The sequence below is a fragment of the Bufo bufo genome, chromosome 11, assembly GCF_905171765.1.
Source record: "Bufo bufo chromosome 11, aBufBuf1.1, whole genome shotgun sequence".
Lineage (NCBI taxonomy): Eukaryota > Metazoa > Chordata > Amphibia > Anura > Bufonidae > Bufo > Bufo bufo.
This window is the reverse complement of record NC_053399.1, coordinates 63,193,087-63,208,726: the sequence shown is the minus strand read 5'-3', so window position 1 is coordinate 63,208,726 and position 15,640 is coordinate 63,193,087. Positions and strand designations below refer to the sequence as shown.

The following is a 15,640-nucleotide window of genomic DNA, read 5'->3' as shown; positions in this document are numbered from 1 at the left end:
AGGCTATTATTTTCCCTTATAAAAATCACACATTTTCCCGCAAAGCACCCGCATCTTATCTGGGCCAAAAACATGACGCCCGTGTGAAAGAGGCCTAAGGGTTCTAAGATGAACAAATCCAATTTTTCTATCCACCTCCAATTGCAATTACCTGGGCTGAGGGTTGGGACAATTATTGGGAACAAATGTTTCTATGAACACTCGTTACCGATAACTGCCATAAGATATGGGCTTACAGAGAGGCAATATTACATTTGAATAGCATAATTTACTGAATTAATTGCTATACAGAATCGATCGGTCCAACTTGACAGGTCAGTTGAAGAATCATACAATTTGCATCTCTGTTGCATCTTCTATTTACAAAAGATTGTATCTTAAAAGAGACTATAAGAATACACATTTCAGAGATTTTGGTTTATTCTTACTAGGGGGTACGGTATAACAAAAAATAAAAAAAGGCAAAAAACAAAGATGTCATTCAGATTTTATAGGAGTTCTTAAGGTCTTCTTTCTTTCTATCCGCTTTGGGTAACGTGGTCCCAAAGTGGCCATTTCATTTGCCTTCCTCTCCTCAGGCTTCTCATCCTATTGTAGGTAAATATACGAATGCCTAACATACATTATGCTTTATAAAATTATGCAATATCTGCTTTATTTGTAAGTGATGTCTGTTGACGGAGATTGTGTTAATGCCTAGTTACAGAGGCTGGGTACCTCCTGCATATTTAAATAAATGGAGTTGGTAGAAAAGCCAGCAAGTCCTTTGTGCAGAATACAACAGATCTCTCTGGGACGTAGATTCCTTGTTCTTCCACACCTGCAGGACCTGGTGTCATGGGTTAATGGACCAATATAAAAGGTATGGGCCCGATCTTTTAGCCTCTGGAGATCAGCTCACAGACACCAGACAGGACAGTAATGTAGTCATTGGCCCCTTTTACTTCTGTCCAAGTTGAGACAACTGGAAATAATAAAAAAATTAAATTAATCAAAAGTAATCTATATGTGCAGCAAATACTGAGACACGTAATGAAAAAGCAGTACAGCTGGCCTGAAAAATAACACATGTAAGATTATATCCCAAAAAGCTGCATGAATAATTTTCTTATTCAATCTGGGTATTCAACAGCTCACTTTAATGTATGGCTGCAAACAAATGTAACAGTCTGACTCGTGTGGCAGCATACACAATCATGATAAGGATGCACGTAATGTGGGGCACACGTACCACATAGGGATGAATGCACCGTTCTCATGCTGTGTTTTTAAAATCCACCAGTGTAAGAACACAGCTTTAGGGGTACGTTGATGTAATATTTCAGGGATAAGGTACATGACATAGAAACATTGCACCAGGGAGTCGCAATGTAAAGACTGCTGCTATAATGTAATACACTACAAGTTACTAAAACCTTCAATGACCACAAGTCTTAAAACTTCAAGACCCCAAGGTATTAGCTACTGGTCCAGCTATATAAGCACATTAGCATAACCAAAAAGTGCAACTATTTCATTATGATATAAGCAATACAAAGTCCAGGCCAGAAGGATGTTAAGCTATAATTTATACTTGTGAAGGGTTTAAAAACTGTATAGAGACTGTAAAGAAGGCACTTGTAAAATTACCTGCTTAACAAATTGTGCAGCATTAAACAGTTCGGTGCAGCCATAGAGAATGTGCTTTCCTTGTTTAGTCTGGGAAGAGAACATAGCAGGATGGAAAGTTTAACATTCACACAGGAAAAATATAAAGAATGAACTACAGAACCCTTAAAGAGGACCCGTCACCACAAAATGCAATGCAATCTGAAAGCAGCTTGTAATAGAGCAAGTGAAGCGGAGGAGATTGTGGGAAAAGATTCAGTAAAACTTCAGTAATTTATACATTTATATTTCTTCTTTTTCCACTTCCTGTGAAGAGCTATCAGTACAGGAGGGAGGGGTTATCAGTGATTGATAGCGTTGTGTGTAGACGTGTGCATAAAAGATAGCTGTCAGTCACTGATAACACCTCCTGTACCAATAGCTGCTCACAGGAAGTGGAAAAAGCAAACCTAGAAATGTATAAATTACAGGTTTTATTAATTCTTCTCCCACAAAACTATATATCTGCTCAGCTTCACCTGCTCTATTACATGCTGCTTTCAGATTGCATTGCATTTTGTGGTGACAGGTCCTCTTTAAGAAGGAAACACAATTATCCTAAATATATCTGTTAAAGGGTTAAGCACATCCTGAATGTATGGCAAGTAGATCAAGATTATGGAAGTGTTCTGGTCCTGGGAAGTGTTCTGTAGAGCTGGCCATGTAAAGAAATACTATGCAACAGTCAGCAAAGGAAAGACAGGCCTTAGCAACTGGCAGGAAGGTCCAAAACCAGAGCCAGATGCCTGCCATGAAATCTATTTTTATGAGGAAGACCGTCTGCATGTCAATCAGCCAAATCATCTGCTTGAGAGCCAACCAGCGAATGGTTATGATGAAAGGAAAAATATAAAGACAGTGAAGAACGGATAAATAGCAGGAGAACAGTCCAGTGAATAGACAAAAAGGTAAAGAAGGTAATAGCTGTCAAACAAGAGGAAGGAAAGATAAAAACTGTATCAGAGGAAAAATGTAGGCAAAAGAAGACGCAAAGAGTCAAGTAAAGTAAAACAGGAGGAAGGAAAACAAGTAACAAAAAGCACATAAAAGGTATACAAAGTGAAGAGGTAAAAAGGAACAGGAGAAAAAAAAGCAAGAGAGGAAGAATGAGATGTCAACTAAAAGGCAAGAAAAATTACCTTCATGTAATCCACAAGATTCTGATACTCAATGTAGTTCCCTCCTCCTACAACGAATACAATGGCCTGCCGAAAAACAATATAGTCGTGTAAATTACTATAATAAATGCTGCAACTCAAATGGCCTCATGATTACATTATGATGCAGAAACAAAAAATGTGAGGTTCTTCTGGAAACACTTGCCACATGTTCTGTACATTATTGATGAGTGTCCCATGTACAATGTAACCATAACAATTATATATACACTAATAGATAAGAACACCTACAAGGAATTAAAGTGTAACTGATGGTTAATTTATTTACTTATTTATTTATTTGCTAATGTGTAGGGACAGTGACAGGGAACAGTTTTGTAATATACCTCATTTAGGGAAAATGTTTATTTATGCTATAAAACTTTGGCTGAAAGCACATCCGTCTTCTATTAGCATAGGAGAGATGGGCTGTGCGGGAGCTGCGGGCTTCTGCCTGCCCTGCCTGGTGGGGACAGGAGCCTTATGTGTTAACCATACATTTCCCCCCTTATTTAATATACGCTCACAGTACACACTAACTTTCTGCTCACTGACCAGCGTGGCCGGCGCGGTCAGTGAGCTTTCCCCTGCACTCTCAGCGTGCTGACTAATGAACCAACCGCCGGAAGCGATGCCTGACTGAGCAGTAAGTGTTCACTACAGGCAGTGCAGGGAGAAGCGGTTATACACAACTGTCCCTATATACTGGATAGCAGCTTCCCCCTGCACTGCCTGTAGTTTATTAGTCAGCACGCTGGGAGTGCAGGGGAAAGCTCACTGACAGCACTGGTTACCCACGCTGGTCAGTGAACATATACATAGTGTACAAGTTAAAATTTTATAAAAAGGGGAATGTATATTTACTTTAAACACATAGGGCTCCTATCCCCACCAGGATGTAAGGGAGCAGGGCAGGCAGAGGCCAGCAACTCCCGTACAGCCCATCTTTCCTATGCGGATAGATGACAGATGTCCCTTAGCAACGCTCAATTGAAAAAGCGCTGCTAAAGGACATTTCAGCCCAAGTTTTATAGCATAAATAAATGTTTTCCCTAAATAAAATACATTACAAAAAGGTTTACTGTCACTGTCCATACACATTAGCAAAAAATAAATAAATAAATAAAGGCACTTCCAGACCGGGCCATTTACCCCCTTCCTGACCAGGCCTAATTTTGCAAATCTGTGTTCACAGGCATTGTTTACTAACTAAACAAAGCGAGGCGCACCATAGGGTAAATATCGTATGCACGGGTGAAAAAGGATACTCCAAGTGGAGGCTCACCGCTTAGAGGCTTGTGCGAATGATAGGCACAACCCTATTGTAGACGCGATGGGAATCATTTCAATTCCCAGAGAAGGTCGGTGTGCAGCCACGGATGTAGGTCTCCTTGATGAGTATGCCTGAAGCCTCACGGACAATTAATATGCAGAAATAGACACAGCCATCCTTCGGCGCAAAACGAACCAACCAATCAGAAGTTGCAAGTTGCAGGAGTCTTCAAACGTTTCTTTATTCATTTTTCAAAAACACTTCACACTGTGTAAAAAATAATAAAGAAACGTTTGAAGACTCCTGCAACTTGCAACTTCTGATTGGTTGGTTCGTTTTGCGCCGAAGGATGGATTTTGCAAATCTGACATGTGTCACTTTATGTGGAAATAACTTTCGAACGCTTTTACTTATCCAAGCTCGTGACACATTGTACTTCATGTTAATGGTAAATTTGAGTCAATGGGCCAGATTTATCATTAGCTCAAGTCAGAATAATGGAGTGAAAAAGTTGCAAAAAAATGTGCAAACGCTAAAACTGCGCACAAATTTTGTGACTTTTTCTGCTATGCGCTATGCTCGCCAGTTTTCTGAAAGTGGGCGTGTTTTCTTATGTAAATGAATCTCTAGACAGATTTACTATTGGGACTATTTAAAAAGTTGCAAAAAAATGCGAAATTTCACTCCAGTGAGGACCATGCTTATCTTATGAGACTTTTTAATAGAACATGCGACTTTTTCGTAAGGACGTGCGACTTTTGTAAAGCTGCTTACTGACGGATAAACTGCTACCGTCAAACCACATTTATTACAGTCTTAAATGGCCGATCATAAATCTGACTTGGCTAAAACTGACTTTAGCCTTATGTGAAAGTGGAGTGAGCTGTCAGAGTCATGATAAATCTGGCCCAATACTGTATGTTTTACCTTTATTTATAAAAAAAAATCCAAAAGTTAACGAAAATGAATTTTTTCACACTGTTTTCTAAATTTGAATCTCTCTGCTTTTAAGACAGATAGTGATACCTCATAAAATATTTATTAATTAACATTCCCCATATGTCTCCTTTAGGGTACTTTCACACTAGCGTTTTTGTTTTCCGGCGCTGAGTTCCGTCCTAGGGGCTCAAAGCCGGAAAAGAACTGATCAGTTTTATCCCCATGCATTCTGAATGGAGAGTAATCCGTTCAGGATGCATCAGGATGTCTTCAGTTCAGTCTTTTTTACTGATCAGGCTTTTCAGAAAACTGTAGCATGTTGTATTTTTACCTCCGGACAAAAATCCGGAACACTTTGACTGAACGCCGGATCCGGCATTTTTCCTATTGACTTGCATTAATGCTGGATTCGGCGCCGTGTGTTCCGTCAAACCGGATCCGGCTTTTGCATGTTAAACCCTAAAAATGTGCAAAAATAGTCCATAAATGGCGGGTCCGTTTTTTCCAATGCATTTTTTCATTGTGATCAGAATCCTGATCAGGATTCAAATGTAATCCATTTTCACACGTTTTTCCGGATCCGGCGGGCAGTTTAGGCGACGGAATTGCCCGCTGAATTCAAACAACTCTAGTATGAAAGTACCATTATGTTGGCATCATTTTGGTAGTCATTTTTTATTTTTTTTTAGGATGTTAGAAGGTTTAGAATTTTTGAAGCAATTTTTTTTTTTTTTTTAAGAATATTTCCAAAGTCAACTTTTTTAAGGACCAGTTCAGTTCTGAAGTCACTTTGTGGGGCTTACATAGTGGAAACCCCCATAAATGATCCCATTGTAGAAACTACACCCCTCAAGTTACTCAAAACTGATTTTACAAACTGTTAACGCTTTAGGTGTTCCACAAGAATTAAAGGAAAATCTAGATCAAATTTCTAAATTTCACTTTTTTGTCAGATTTTCCATTTAATCTATTCTTTTTTTCTTTAACACATTGAGGGTTAACAGCCAAACAAAACTTAATATTTATTACCTTGATTCTGCGGTTTACATAAACACCCCACATGTGGTCGTTAACTGATTTAAGGGCACACGGCAGGGCGCAGAAGAAAAGGAGCGCCATATGGTTTTTAGAAGGCAGATTTTGTTGAACTGGTTTTTAGATGCCATGTCCCATTTGAAGCCCCCCTGATGCACCCTTACAGTAGAAAAACTCCCAAAAAGTGACTTCATTTTGAAAACTAGGGGAGAAGGTGCCAGTTTTATTGGTACTCTTTTGGGGTACATATGATTTTTAATTGCTCTATATTACGTTAGATCATGTGCTATTTTTATAGAGCAGGTTGTTACGGACGCAATCATATTAAATATGTCTACTTTGTTTGTTTATTTCAGTTTTACATAATAAAGCATTAAAAAAAATATGTTTTTGTGTCTCCATTTTCTGAACACCATTTTTTTAAATTTTTCTGCCGATAGTCTTGTGCAGAGGCTTCTTTTTTGCAGGAAGAGTTGACGTTTTTATTGGTACCATTTTTGGGTGCATATGATTTTTTTGATCATTCATTATTACACTTTATTGGGCAAGGTGACCCAAAAATGTTCTGTTTTAGCACAGTTATTATTTCTTTTTACAGCGTTCACCTGTAGAGCAGAGCGTTATGGACGTGGCAATACGTAATATGTATACTTTCTCTTATTTTTCTAAGTTTTACACAATAATAGCATTTTTTAAACCAAAAAAATGATGTTTTAGTGTCTCCATAGTCTGAGAGCCATATTTTTTTTTTTGACCGATTGTCTTAGGTAGGCTATCATTTTTTGCAGGATAAGGTGACGGTTTAATTGGCACTATTTTGGGGGGCATCTGCCTTTTTGATCGCTTGTTGTTGCAATTTTTGTGATGTAAGGTGACAAAAAAAATTGCTTTTTTTTGGGCACTGTTTTTATTTTTTATTTATTACGGTGTTCACCTGAGGGGTTAGGTGATGTGATATTTTTATAGAACTGGTTGTTATGGACGCGGCGATACCTAATATGTATATTTTTTTTATTTATTTCACTTTAACATAATAATCACATTTTTGAAACAAAAAAATGATGTTTTAATGTCTCCATGTTCTGAGAGCTATATTTTTTATTTTATTTTTTTGAGCGTTTTTCTTATGTAGGGGCTAATTTTTTTGCAGGATGAGGTGACGGTTTTATTGGTACCATTTTGTGGGACATACGCCTTTTTGATCACTTGGTGTTGCACTTTTTGCGATGTAAGGTGACAATAATGGCTTTTTTGACTGATTTAAAAAAATAAATAAATTATAAAACACTTTTTAAATTTTTTATTTTACACTTTGCATCCCCCATAAGGTCATACAAGACCACTGGGGGACATTTAACGTCACTTTTTTTCCCCCACTATTGAGAGGCTGTACAGCCTCAGTGCAGGGCTGATCGAGGTCTGTGGAAGATCCGACAGCTTCTGCACTCTCCCGGCCGTGGCGGTAACATGACCACCGGGCTGGGACAGGAAGCACATAGCGATCTAGAAGGCAGGGACACCAAGGAACGGTCCCGGTCTTCTCTCTGGGTTGCCCTGCTGTCACTGACAGCGGGCCCCCCCGCTCGGCAGCTGCACGATTAGCATGCAGCTGACATCTCTGAATGGACGTACCAGAATGTCCATTCAGAGATAAACGACCGCCCATAGGACGTTTATAGTCGATGGGCGGTCGTGAAGTGGTTAAGATAAAAAGCCTATTTTACAATATGGCAATGCTGGAGAATGTTACATGTAGGGATTAAAGTTTCAAGATCCTTACTTTACATACAGATGTTCCACAGACATTTCTGTCTGGCATCGCTGTTGTTTTTTTGCCTGACAGCAGTGTTTTTGTTTTCTCCCTTACAACACTGTTGACTGGGTGCTGTTGAAGTGTTCACTACACCTGCTATATAAAGGCATGCACCATTTGTGCAATTAATGGACTAAAAAGGGCCAAACAGAGGGAATTTGAGCAGCTCGATGGTAGACCCAACAAATTACTTAAAAAGTTGAACAAGAAGTTTCTGAACTGATTTGGTGCGGTCAACAGTGATCAAAGGAAGGCAGTCAGACATGTACAGGGTGTTGGACGGTCAAGACAGACTCACTCACCAAGACTGCTATATAAGAAGAGCTACTATATCTCAAAGGACAGCCATGGAATCACAAAAGGTTTCTGCAGTAGTCCCTGAAGTGACTGTCCAGGCCATAAAAAAGTCTACCTGAAACAGGATTGCATTCGCAAACTGCTCTTTTGTCATGGATGATCATCATCGCCAAGCGCACCAACACTGGTGCCGCGAGAGCCCATTGGAGACATGAATGCCAAATAATAGTGCTCAGTGGTTAAACCACATTCTGCCTTGCTACCAATGATGGCCGCATTAGATTTTGCAGGAAGCCTGTCATCATGCATAGTGCAGAGACACACAGAACCAATGCCAGGTGTCATATGTACAGGACATCATGGGAATAGTCCTACTGACTTTTTTGACTCAGTTAGGAGACATGGTATTCCAACAAGTTAATGATTGCTCATGCTACACAATATGCTATTCAGTGTATCCAGTAGCTCCAATGACCAGCTTGATCGTTAGATCTTCCCCTCATGAAGAATGTCTGGAAATAGATGGCGTGATGGATTTCCCATGCACAGTAGCCAATAACCACCTCAGCTGAACTATGGGTGCAAGTTGAAAGAGCTTGGAATGACATAATGACATACCACAGAAGGATATCCAGCATCTGTATGCCCATTACATAGAAACATACAACGCTGACAGCAGAAAAAGACTACATGGTCCATCTAGTCTGCCCTTATAATCTTTCTTTTTTACCTCAGGACAGAAATGCTCATCGATTCAGGCGTGTTTAAATTGATTTCCAAACTACATCTAATGGAAGTTTGGTCAAACCTCAACTACTCCTTTGGCGTAAAAATATTTTTCGGACATTGATTCTGATCTTCCCCTCAACAAATTTTTTATTGTGCCCCCTTGTTTTCAAGTTTTTTTTTTTTAATTATAAAAAACACTTCCCTCCTGAACCTTATTTATATCTTTAATATACTTAAAGGTTTCGATCACGTCCCCCTTTCTCTTTTTTCCCTCCATGCTGTACAGATTAAGTTCTTTAAGGTCTCTCCTATGTTTTATGCTTTATGTCTCCATCCACCATTTTTGTAGCCTGCCTTTGCACCCGTTCCATTTTATCTTTGTCTTTTTGTAGATGGGGTCTCCAGAACTGGACAAAGGATTCCAGATGTTATCTCACTAGTGCTCTACAAAGCAGAATCACAATCTCTCTTATCCCAGCGATTGTTAGGGACAGTGGGCCAACTACCTGGTTTGGCTTCGGGCTAAAACTAGGGGCGTTGTCCTTGCAGTTTAACTGTATTCACCCATTAACTCCTATAAAAACATATGAACTTTGCTGCAGATTAGGAACCAGATCGCTGCCTCCTGGAATAGTCCCTGTGCAGTTGGCAGTTGACCCACAGGGTCAGAGACACCGATACAAAGCACCGAGGGGTCGGGCAATAGTTGTAGTCAGGAGACAGGCTGAGGTCAGGGCACGCTGTATATAAATGTATCCAAGAAACAAGTCTGAGCTAAGAGCAGGTGAAAAAGGATCAATATGAGAAACAGGCAAAGATCAAGGCAGGTGACTAGAAGTAAGAGTTATAGAATATTCCACCTTCACTGGTAACTGGAAACTGGATGCCTGAGCTTTCTCGTTACCAGTGAAGGTGGAATATACCTCCCATACCTGGGAGGGTGCCTTAAATACTAAATATGAGCGTGTGCATGCCCTATAGAACAGGTCTGGAGACCTAACAGAAGATGCGCCTGCACAAACTATCAAAGACAAGGAGAGTGGGACAGGATCATGGCAGGAAGGACAGGGTGAGTAGCGGAGGGTCATGCCCACAGGGTAGAGCAGGGCAGCAGCACAACAATGTTTATACCTAGTTATACAGACAAGCATCCTATTTCCTTTCCCAGCTGCCTACCAATGCTGTGCACTTATTTTGAAACTGTATGATATCAGGACCACTAGATCGATCCTTCTCTTCTGAAGTCCTGGCTAACAAAGAACTGCCAATATGATACTCAGATAGAGGGTTCCTTCTCCCCAGGTGCATTATTTTTCATTTGGAAATACTGAACTACAGTTTCCATTATTTGGGCTAAATATTTTTCCATTTTACAAATCCGTCCAGGAGTATCTATGCCACACTGGCAGCCTGTATCGCAGCAGAGGGAGATGCCAACATTATCCCCTTAACGCAAAACGCTGTGCATGTATGGCGGGGGAAGCTGTGCCAGAAAGCATTCCGCCGTACATGCACAGCGTTCATTTAAATGCTCCCCGGCCGAGATTGTGTGCCTGAAGCACAACTTACCCCACTGTGTCGGGGACCGAACAACTCCCCCTTGACGGCCAGGGACCAATCAGCTCTTACTGAAGTGAGAGGATCGCAGATGAGAAATAGCTTTCTGTACATAATTCATTGTGATTGGTCCGTTCCTGACAGTGGACCAATCACAATGAGTTATGTACAGAACGCTATCTCTCAGCTTCGATCCTCTCATTTCAGTGAGGGAATTGATCGGAGCCGGAGCCAGAGCCAGTGAAACAGACCTGTCAAAAATAAAAAAATAATAAAAGTGCCCCATCATCACCCCTCATTTGTCCCTACTACCTTGTCACTGTGTTCTGTCTGCCAATAGTGACAGTACATCAGCACCCACAATTACACTTCAATAAACCCCCCTGTCCCTGTTATCCATACTGTCAGTAACCTGTCAGAAAGCCTTTTAGGAATTCATTAGGGTTAGTTAGGAAGTTATCAGGGTTAGAGCTCTAGTTTTAGGGTAAGTTAGACTACCGTTTATATAAAAAAAAATTAAAAATTGTGGTTTTGAACTAATGGTGGTCTGTGGATGACACTGTTATGGGGGGGGATCTGTGGATGACACTGTTATGGGGGGGGATCTGTGGATGACACTGTTATGGGGGGGGATCTGTGGATGACACTGTTATGGGGGGGGATCTGTGGATGACACTGTTATCTGGGGGGGGATCTGTGGATGACACTGTTATGGGGGGGATCTGTGGATGGCACTGTTATGGGGGGGATCTGTGGATGGCACTGTTATGGGGGGGTATCTGTGGATGGCACTGTTATGGGGGATCTCTGGTGGGCACTGTTATGGGGGATCTCTGGATGGCACTGTTATGGGGGATCTGTGGATGGCACTGTTATGGGGGATCTGTGGATGGCACTGTTATGGGGGATCTGTGGATGGCACTGTTATGGGGGATCTGTGGATGGCACTGTTATGGGGGATCTGTGGATGGCACTGTTATGGGGGATCTGTGGATGGCACTGTTATGGGGGATCTGTGGATGGCACTGTTATGGGGGATCTGTGGATGGCACTGTTATGGGGGATCTGTGGATGGCACTGTTATGGGGGATCTGTGGATGGCACTGTTATGGAGGATCTGTGGATGGCACTGTTATGGGGGATCTGTGGATGGCACTGTTATGGGGGATCTGTGGATGACACTGTTATGGGAGATCTGTGGATGGCACTATTATGGGGGATCTGTGGATGGCAGTGTTACGGGGATCTGTGTATGGCAATGTTATGGGGGGATCTGTGGCTGACACTGTTATGGGGGGATCTGTGGATGACACTGCTATGGGGGGGGATCTGTGGATGACACATATATAGCATCTTATGCTAGATCCCCCCTCCCCCATAACAGTGTCATCCACAGATCCCCCCCTATAACAGTATCCCTGTGTAAAATAGTGAATGACCCCCAATAGAGGGAGTGGGGGCCGGCATCTGGTGGTGTAATGGCAGTGGGGCCCGGTGCAGTCACTGTATTCTATTACACCAGGCCCAGCTCACTGTATTATTAATAGGTAACGTGTAGGCATGGGCGCTGTTTTAAACTATAGTAATCCTCTGCAGCATAGAGAAATCCATGTAGTATGGTACTCAACTGAAACTCCTGTAGACAGGCCAGTCGGGCGGCGGCAGCGTAACGTCATTCACTACGTCATGCGCCTGCTCTTCCCACTTTATGAATGAAGCAGGTGGAGCAGATGCGTAAAGTAGTGAATGACGTTACGCTGCCCCCTGCCTACAGGAGTGAGTACCGTACTACATGCATGCAGAACTATCAGATGAAACCAAAAACATCTGTGTAAAAATTTTATAGACCAAAGAATAAAGAGTGAGGGAAAGCAAGGCAGTTTTCAGTGATAACATGATGCTTGTTAACTACAAAGACAAGCGTGACGTCTTTTTACTTACTACCATACATGCTGACAGATCCACCCCTGTCCCAGATCGTGGATCCACAGAATCAGTCCCCAAACCTGTGTGCATCCAGGACTATAATAAGTTTATGGTAGGGGTGGATCTGTCAGACCAGGTACTGCAACCATACACTGCCCTCCGCAAAACTCGGACATGGTATAAAAAATTGGCATTGCACCTGACGCAAATAGCCCTTTATAATGCTTTTGTAATATACAGAAGTGAAGGAAACAGAGGAAAATTCCTGCTTTCAAGAAAAAGTAATAAAGACCTTTTTATTTGGGGAACAGGAAGGGGAAGGGAGCAGGGCCACAGGAAGTGAGAGCAGAATAATACGAGGACAGCATTTTTCTGGGGTAGTTCCCCCCACAGAGACACGGAGAAGGCCACAAAAAAGGTGTCGGGTATGCTCCAGAAATGGAATCAGGAAAGACACAATTCATCATTGTGAGATGTGCCCCTCAAAGCCGGGTCTTTGCATAAAAGATTGTTTTAGAATCTACCACACCTCTGTTGACTTTTAACTAAACCCCCTTTGATCATTTTATAAAACACCCCCTTGAAACTGTATGTTGGTAAAAATTCTAATTTCCCTTTTCTCCACATTTCAATTGGCATTCTAATAAAACCCATAACAAAGCTAAAAATTCTCATTCTTATCTGCCGACACATTCTATGTTTCTATATTACACCCCTAGATGAATACCTTGACCGGTGTTGTTTTATAAAAGGGGACTAGAACTTTGTATGTTCTGGTAGCTCAGAGCCTCTGCAATGTGATGACATATAATATACAACATATTTATTTGGTACTTTGATATAATTTGAGACCCTTGCTTCTTTTAGCTGCTGTATTTAGCGACTATGTCCTACCATATAAAGCTTTTTACACACACACACACACACACACATATATATATATATAATTTGTAGAATACTGAATACATAAGCTGTTGCTTATCAGTACACACTGAACTTTATAGTGTGCCCATACAGCAGTTTACGACCATATATAAAGTGATGCTATATTCAGGAGAAAATGGGTAACAAATTTTGGGTGTAATTTACTCTGTTACCCCTTGTGAAAATAAATAATGTGGGCCTAAAGAGACATTTTCTTGTAAAAAAAGTTTGTTTTCACAGCCAAATATTTTGAAATTCTATAAATCGCTTGTTGGGGCAAAGTGCTCGCTATATTCCTTGAAAAATTCCTTGGGGCGTGTAGTTTCCAAAATGGGGTCACTTCTTGGTGTTTTCCACTGTAGGGTTACTTCAGGGAGTCTTCAAATGTGACATGCCATCCGAAAATTAATTTCCTTCTGCGCCCTGCCGTCTGCCCATACAGCAGTTTACGACCACATATGGGGTGTTTCTGTAAACTACAGAATCAGGGCCATAAATATTGAGTTTTGTTTGGCTGTTAACCCTTGCTTTGTTACTGGAAAAAATTGATTAAAATGGAAAATCTGCCAAAAAAGTTAAATTTGGAAATTTAATCTCCATTTTCCCTAAATTCTTGTGGAACACTAAAGGATTAACAAAGTTTGTAAAATCAGTTTTGAATACCTTGAGGTGTGTAGTTTCTAAAATGGGGTCATTTTGGGTGGTTTCTATTATGTAAGCCTCACAGTGACTTCAGACCTGAACTGGTCCTTAAAAAGTAGGTTTTGGAAATTTTCTGAAAAATTTTAAAATTAGCTTCTAAACTTCTAAGCCTTCTAACGTCCCCAAAAAATTGTGGATGGCAGTGTTACGGGGATCCAAACATGAAGTAGACATATGGGAAATGTAAAGTAATGACTATTTTAGGAGGTTTCACCATCTGTTTTAAAAGCAGAGAAATAGAAATTTTGAAAGTTGCGAATTTCTCAAAATTTTTAGCAAGTTTTGTATTTTTTTATAAATAAAAATGAAATTTTTTGACTCAAATTTACCACTGTCATGACGTACAATATGTGACAACTAAACAATCTCAGAATGGCTTGGATAAGTAAAAGCGTTTTAAAGTTATCACCACATAAAGTGGCACATGTCCCTGGCTAAGAGCTGAGCGCTGCGATTGGCCAGCGCTACAGCATAGGAGAAAGACGCCGGCAGGCTCAAGTGGGTGGAGCCTAACTATGACTATACCGGAGGCTATAACCGGAGAACGGAGCGGCGCCCGGGGATAATAGTAAGTGCAGGGGGATCCCTGGGCGCCGGTCTACACGTCTGTATATTCAGTTTACATACTTGATTCTGATGAAAGGTCCTCTTTAAGGTGAAAAATGGCCCGGTCCTTAAGGGGTTAATAATGTGACCCTGCCTCAACATAAAGCCTGCTGCAGAACTCAAAATAAAAAGGTGCACTTCTTTGGTTATGTGATAATTGACCAAGCACCATAAGCAGTTTATACTTTGTCAAGCTCAGGTCTATCCCAGTAAAGAGGCTGTGTCAGCATAGTGCCTGGCAGGTCTCATGATGCTGACTAAAAGAATACCTTTCTTTTGTCAGTATTATGCTAAACATTTGCTGGTTTCATTCTAATCATATATTGTGCGTGTGATTAAACAAGCAATATGTATATTAGCTTTCTAAGTATAGAAATCCACTCATCTAAATGTGGTAAGGCTACAGTAAATGGCTCACAGGGAGTGTTAGGGCTCTTTCACACTTGCGTTATTGTCTTCCGGCATAGAGTTCCGTCGTCGGGGCTCTATGCCGGAAGAATCCTGATCAGGATTATCCTAATGCATTCTGAATGGAGAGAAATCCATTCAGGATGCATCAGGATGTCTTCAGTTCCGGAACGTTTTTTGGCCGGAGAAAATACCGCAGCATGCTGCGCTTTTTGCTCCGGCCAAAAATCCGGAACACTTGCCGCAAGGCCGGATCCGGAATTAATGCCCATTGAAAGGCATTGATCCGGATCCGGCCTTAAGCTAAACGTCGTTTCGGCGCATTGCCGGACCCGACATTTAGCTTTTTCAGAGTGGTTACCATGGCTGCCGGGACGCTAAAGTCCTGGCAGCCATGGTAAAGTGTAGCGGGGAGCAGGGGAGCAGCATACTTACCGTCCGTGCGGCTCCCCGGGCGCTCCAGAGTGACGTCAGGGCGCCCCAAGCGCATGGATCATGTGATCGCATGGATCACGTCATCCATGCGCATGGGGCGCTCTGACGTCATTCTGGAGCGCCCCGGGAGCCGCACGGACTGTAAGTATACCGCTCCCCCGATCCTACTATGGCAACCAAGACTTTAATAGC

At 41.4% G+C, this 15,640-nt stretch overlaps 1 protein-coding gene across 2 annotated transcripts in view; it reads right to left on the bottom strand.

Moving 5' to 3' along the window:
- Positions 1 to 402: 402 nt before the first annotated feature.
- Positions 403 to 15,640, bottom strand: part of SCFD1 (sec1 family domain containing 1) — a 149,091-nt gene continuing 133,853 nt past the window's right edge. For both annotated transcript variants that reach the window (XM_040411182.1, XM_040411183.1), the window contains exons 23-25: positions 2,787 to 2,852; positions 1,630 to 1,698; positions 403 to 964 (exon numbers count right to left, since the gene is read on the bottom strand). In XM_040411182.1, coding sequence (XP_040267116.1) covers positions 941 to 964; positions 1,630 to 1,698; positions 2,787 to 2,852 — 159 coding nt within the window. In that variant the 3' untranslated portion in view covers positions 403 to 940. The remainder of the gene's footprint in view (positions 965 to 1,629; positions 1,699 to 2,786; positions 2,853 to 15,640) is intronic.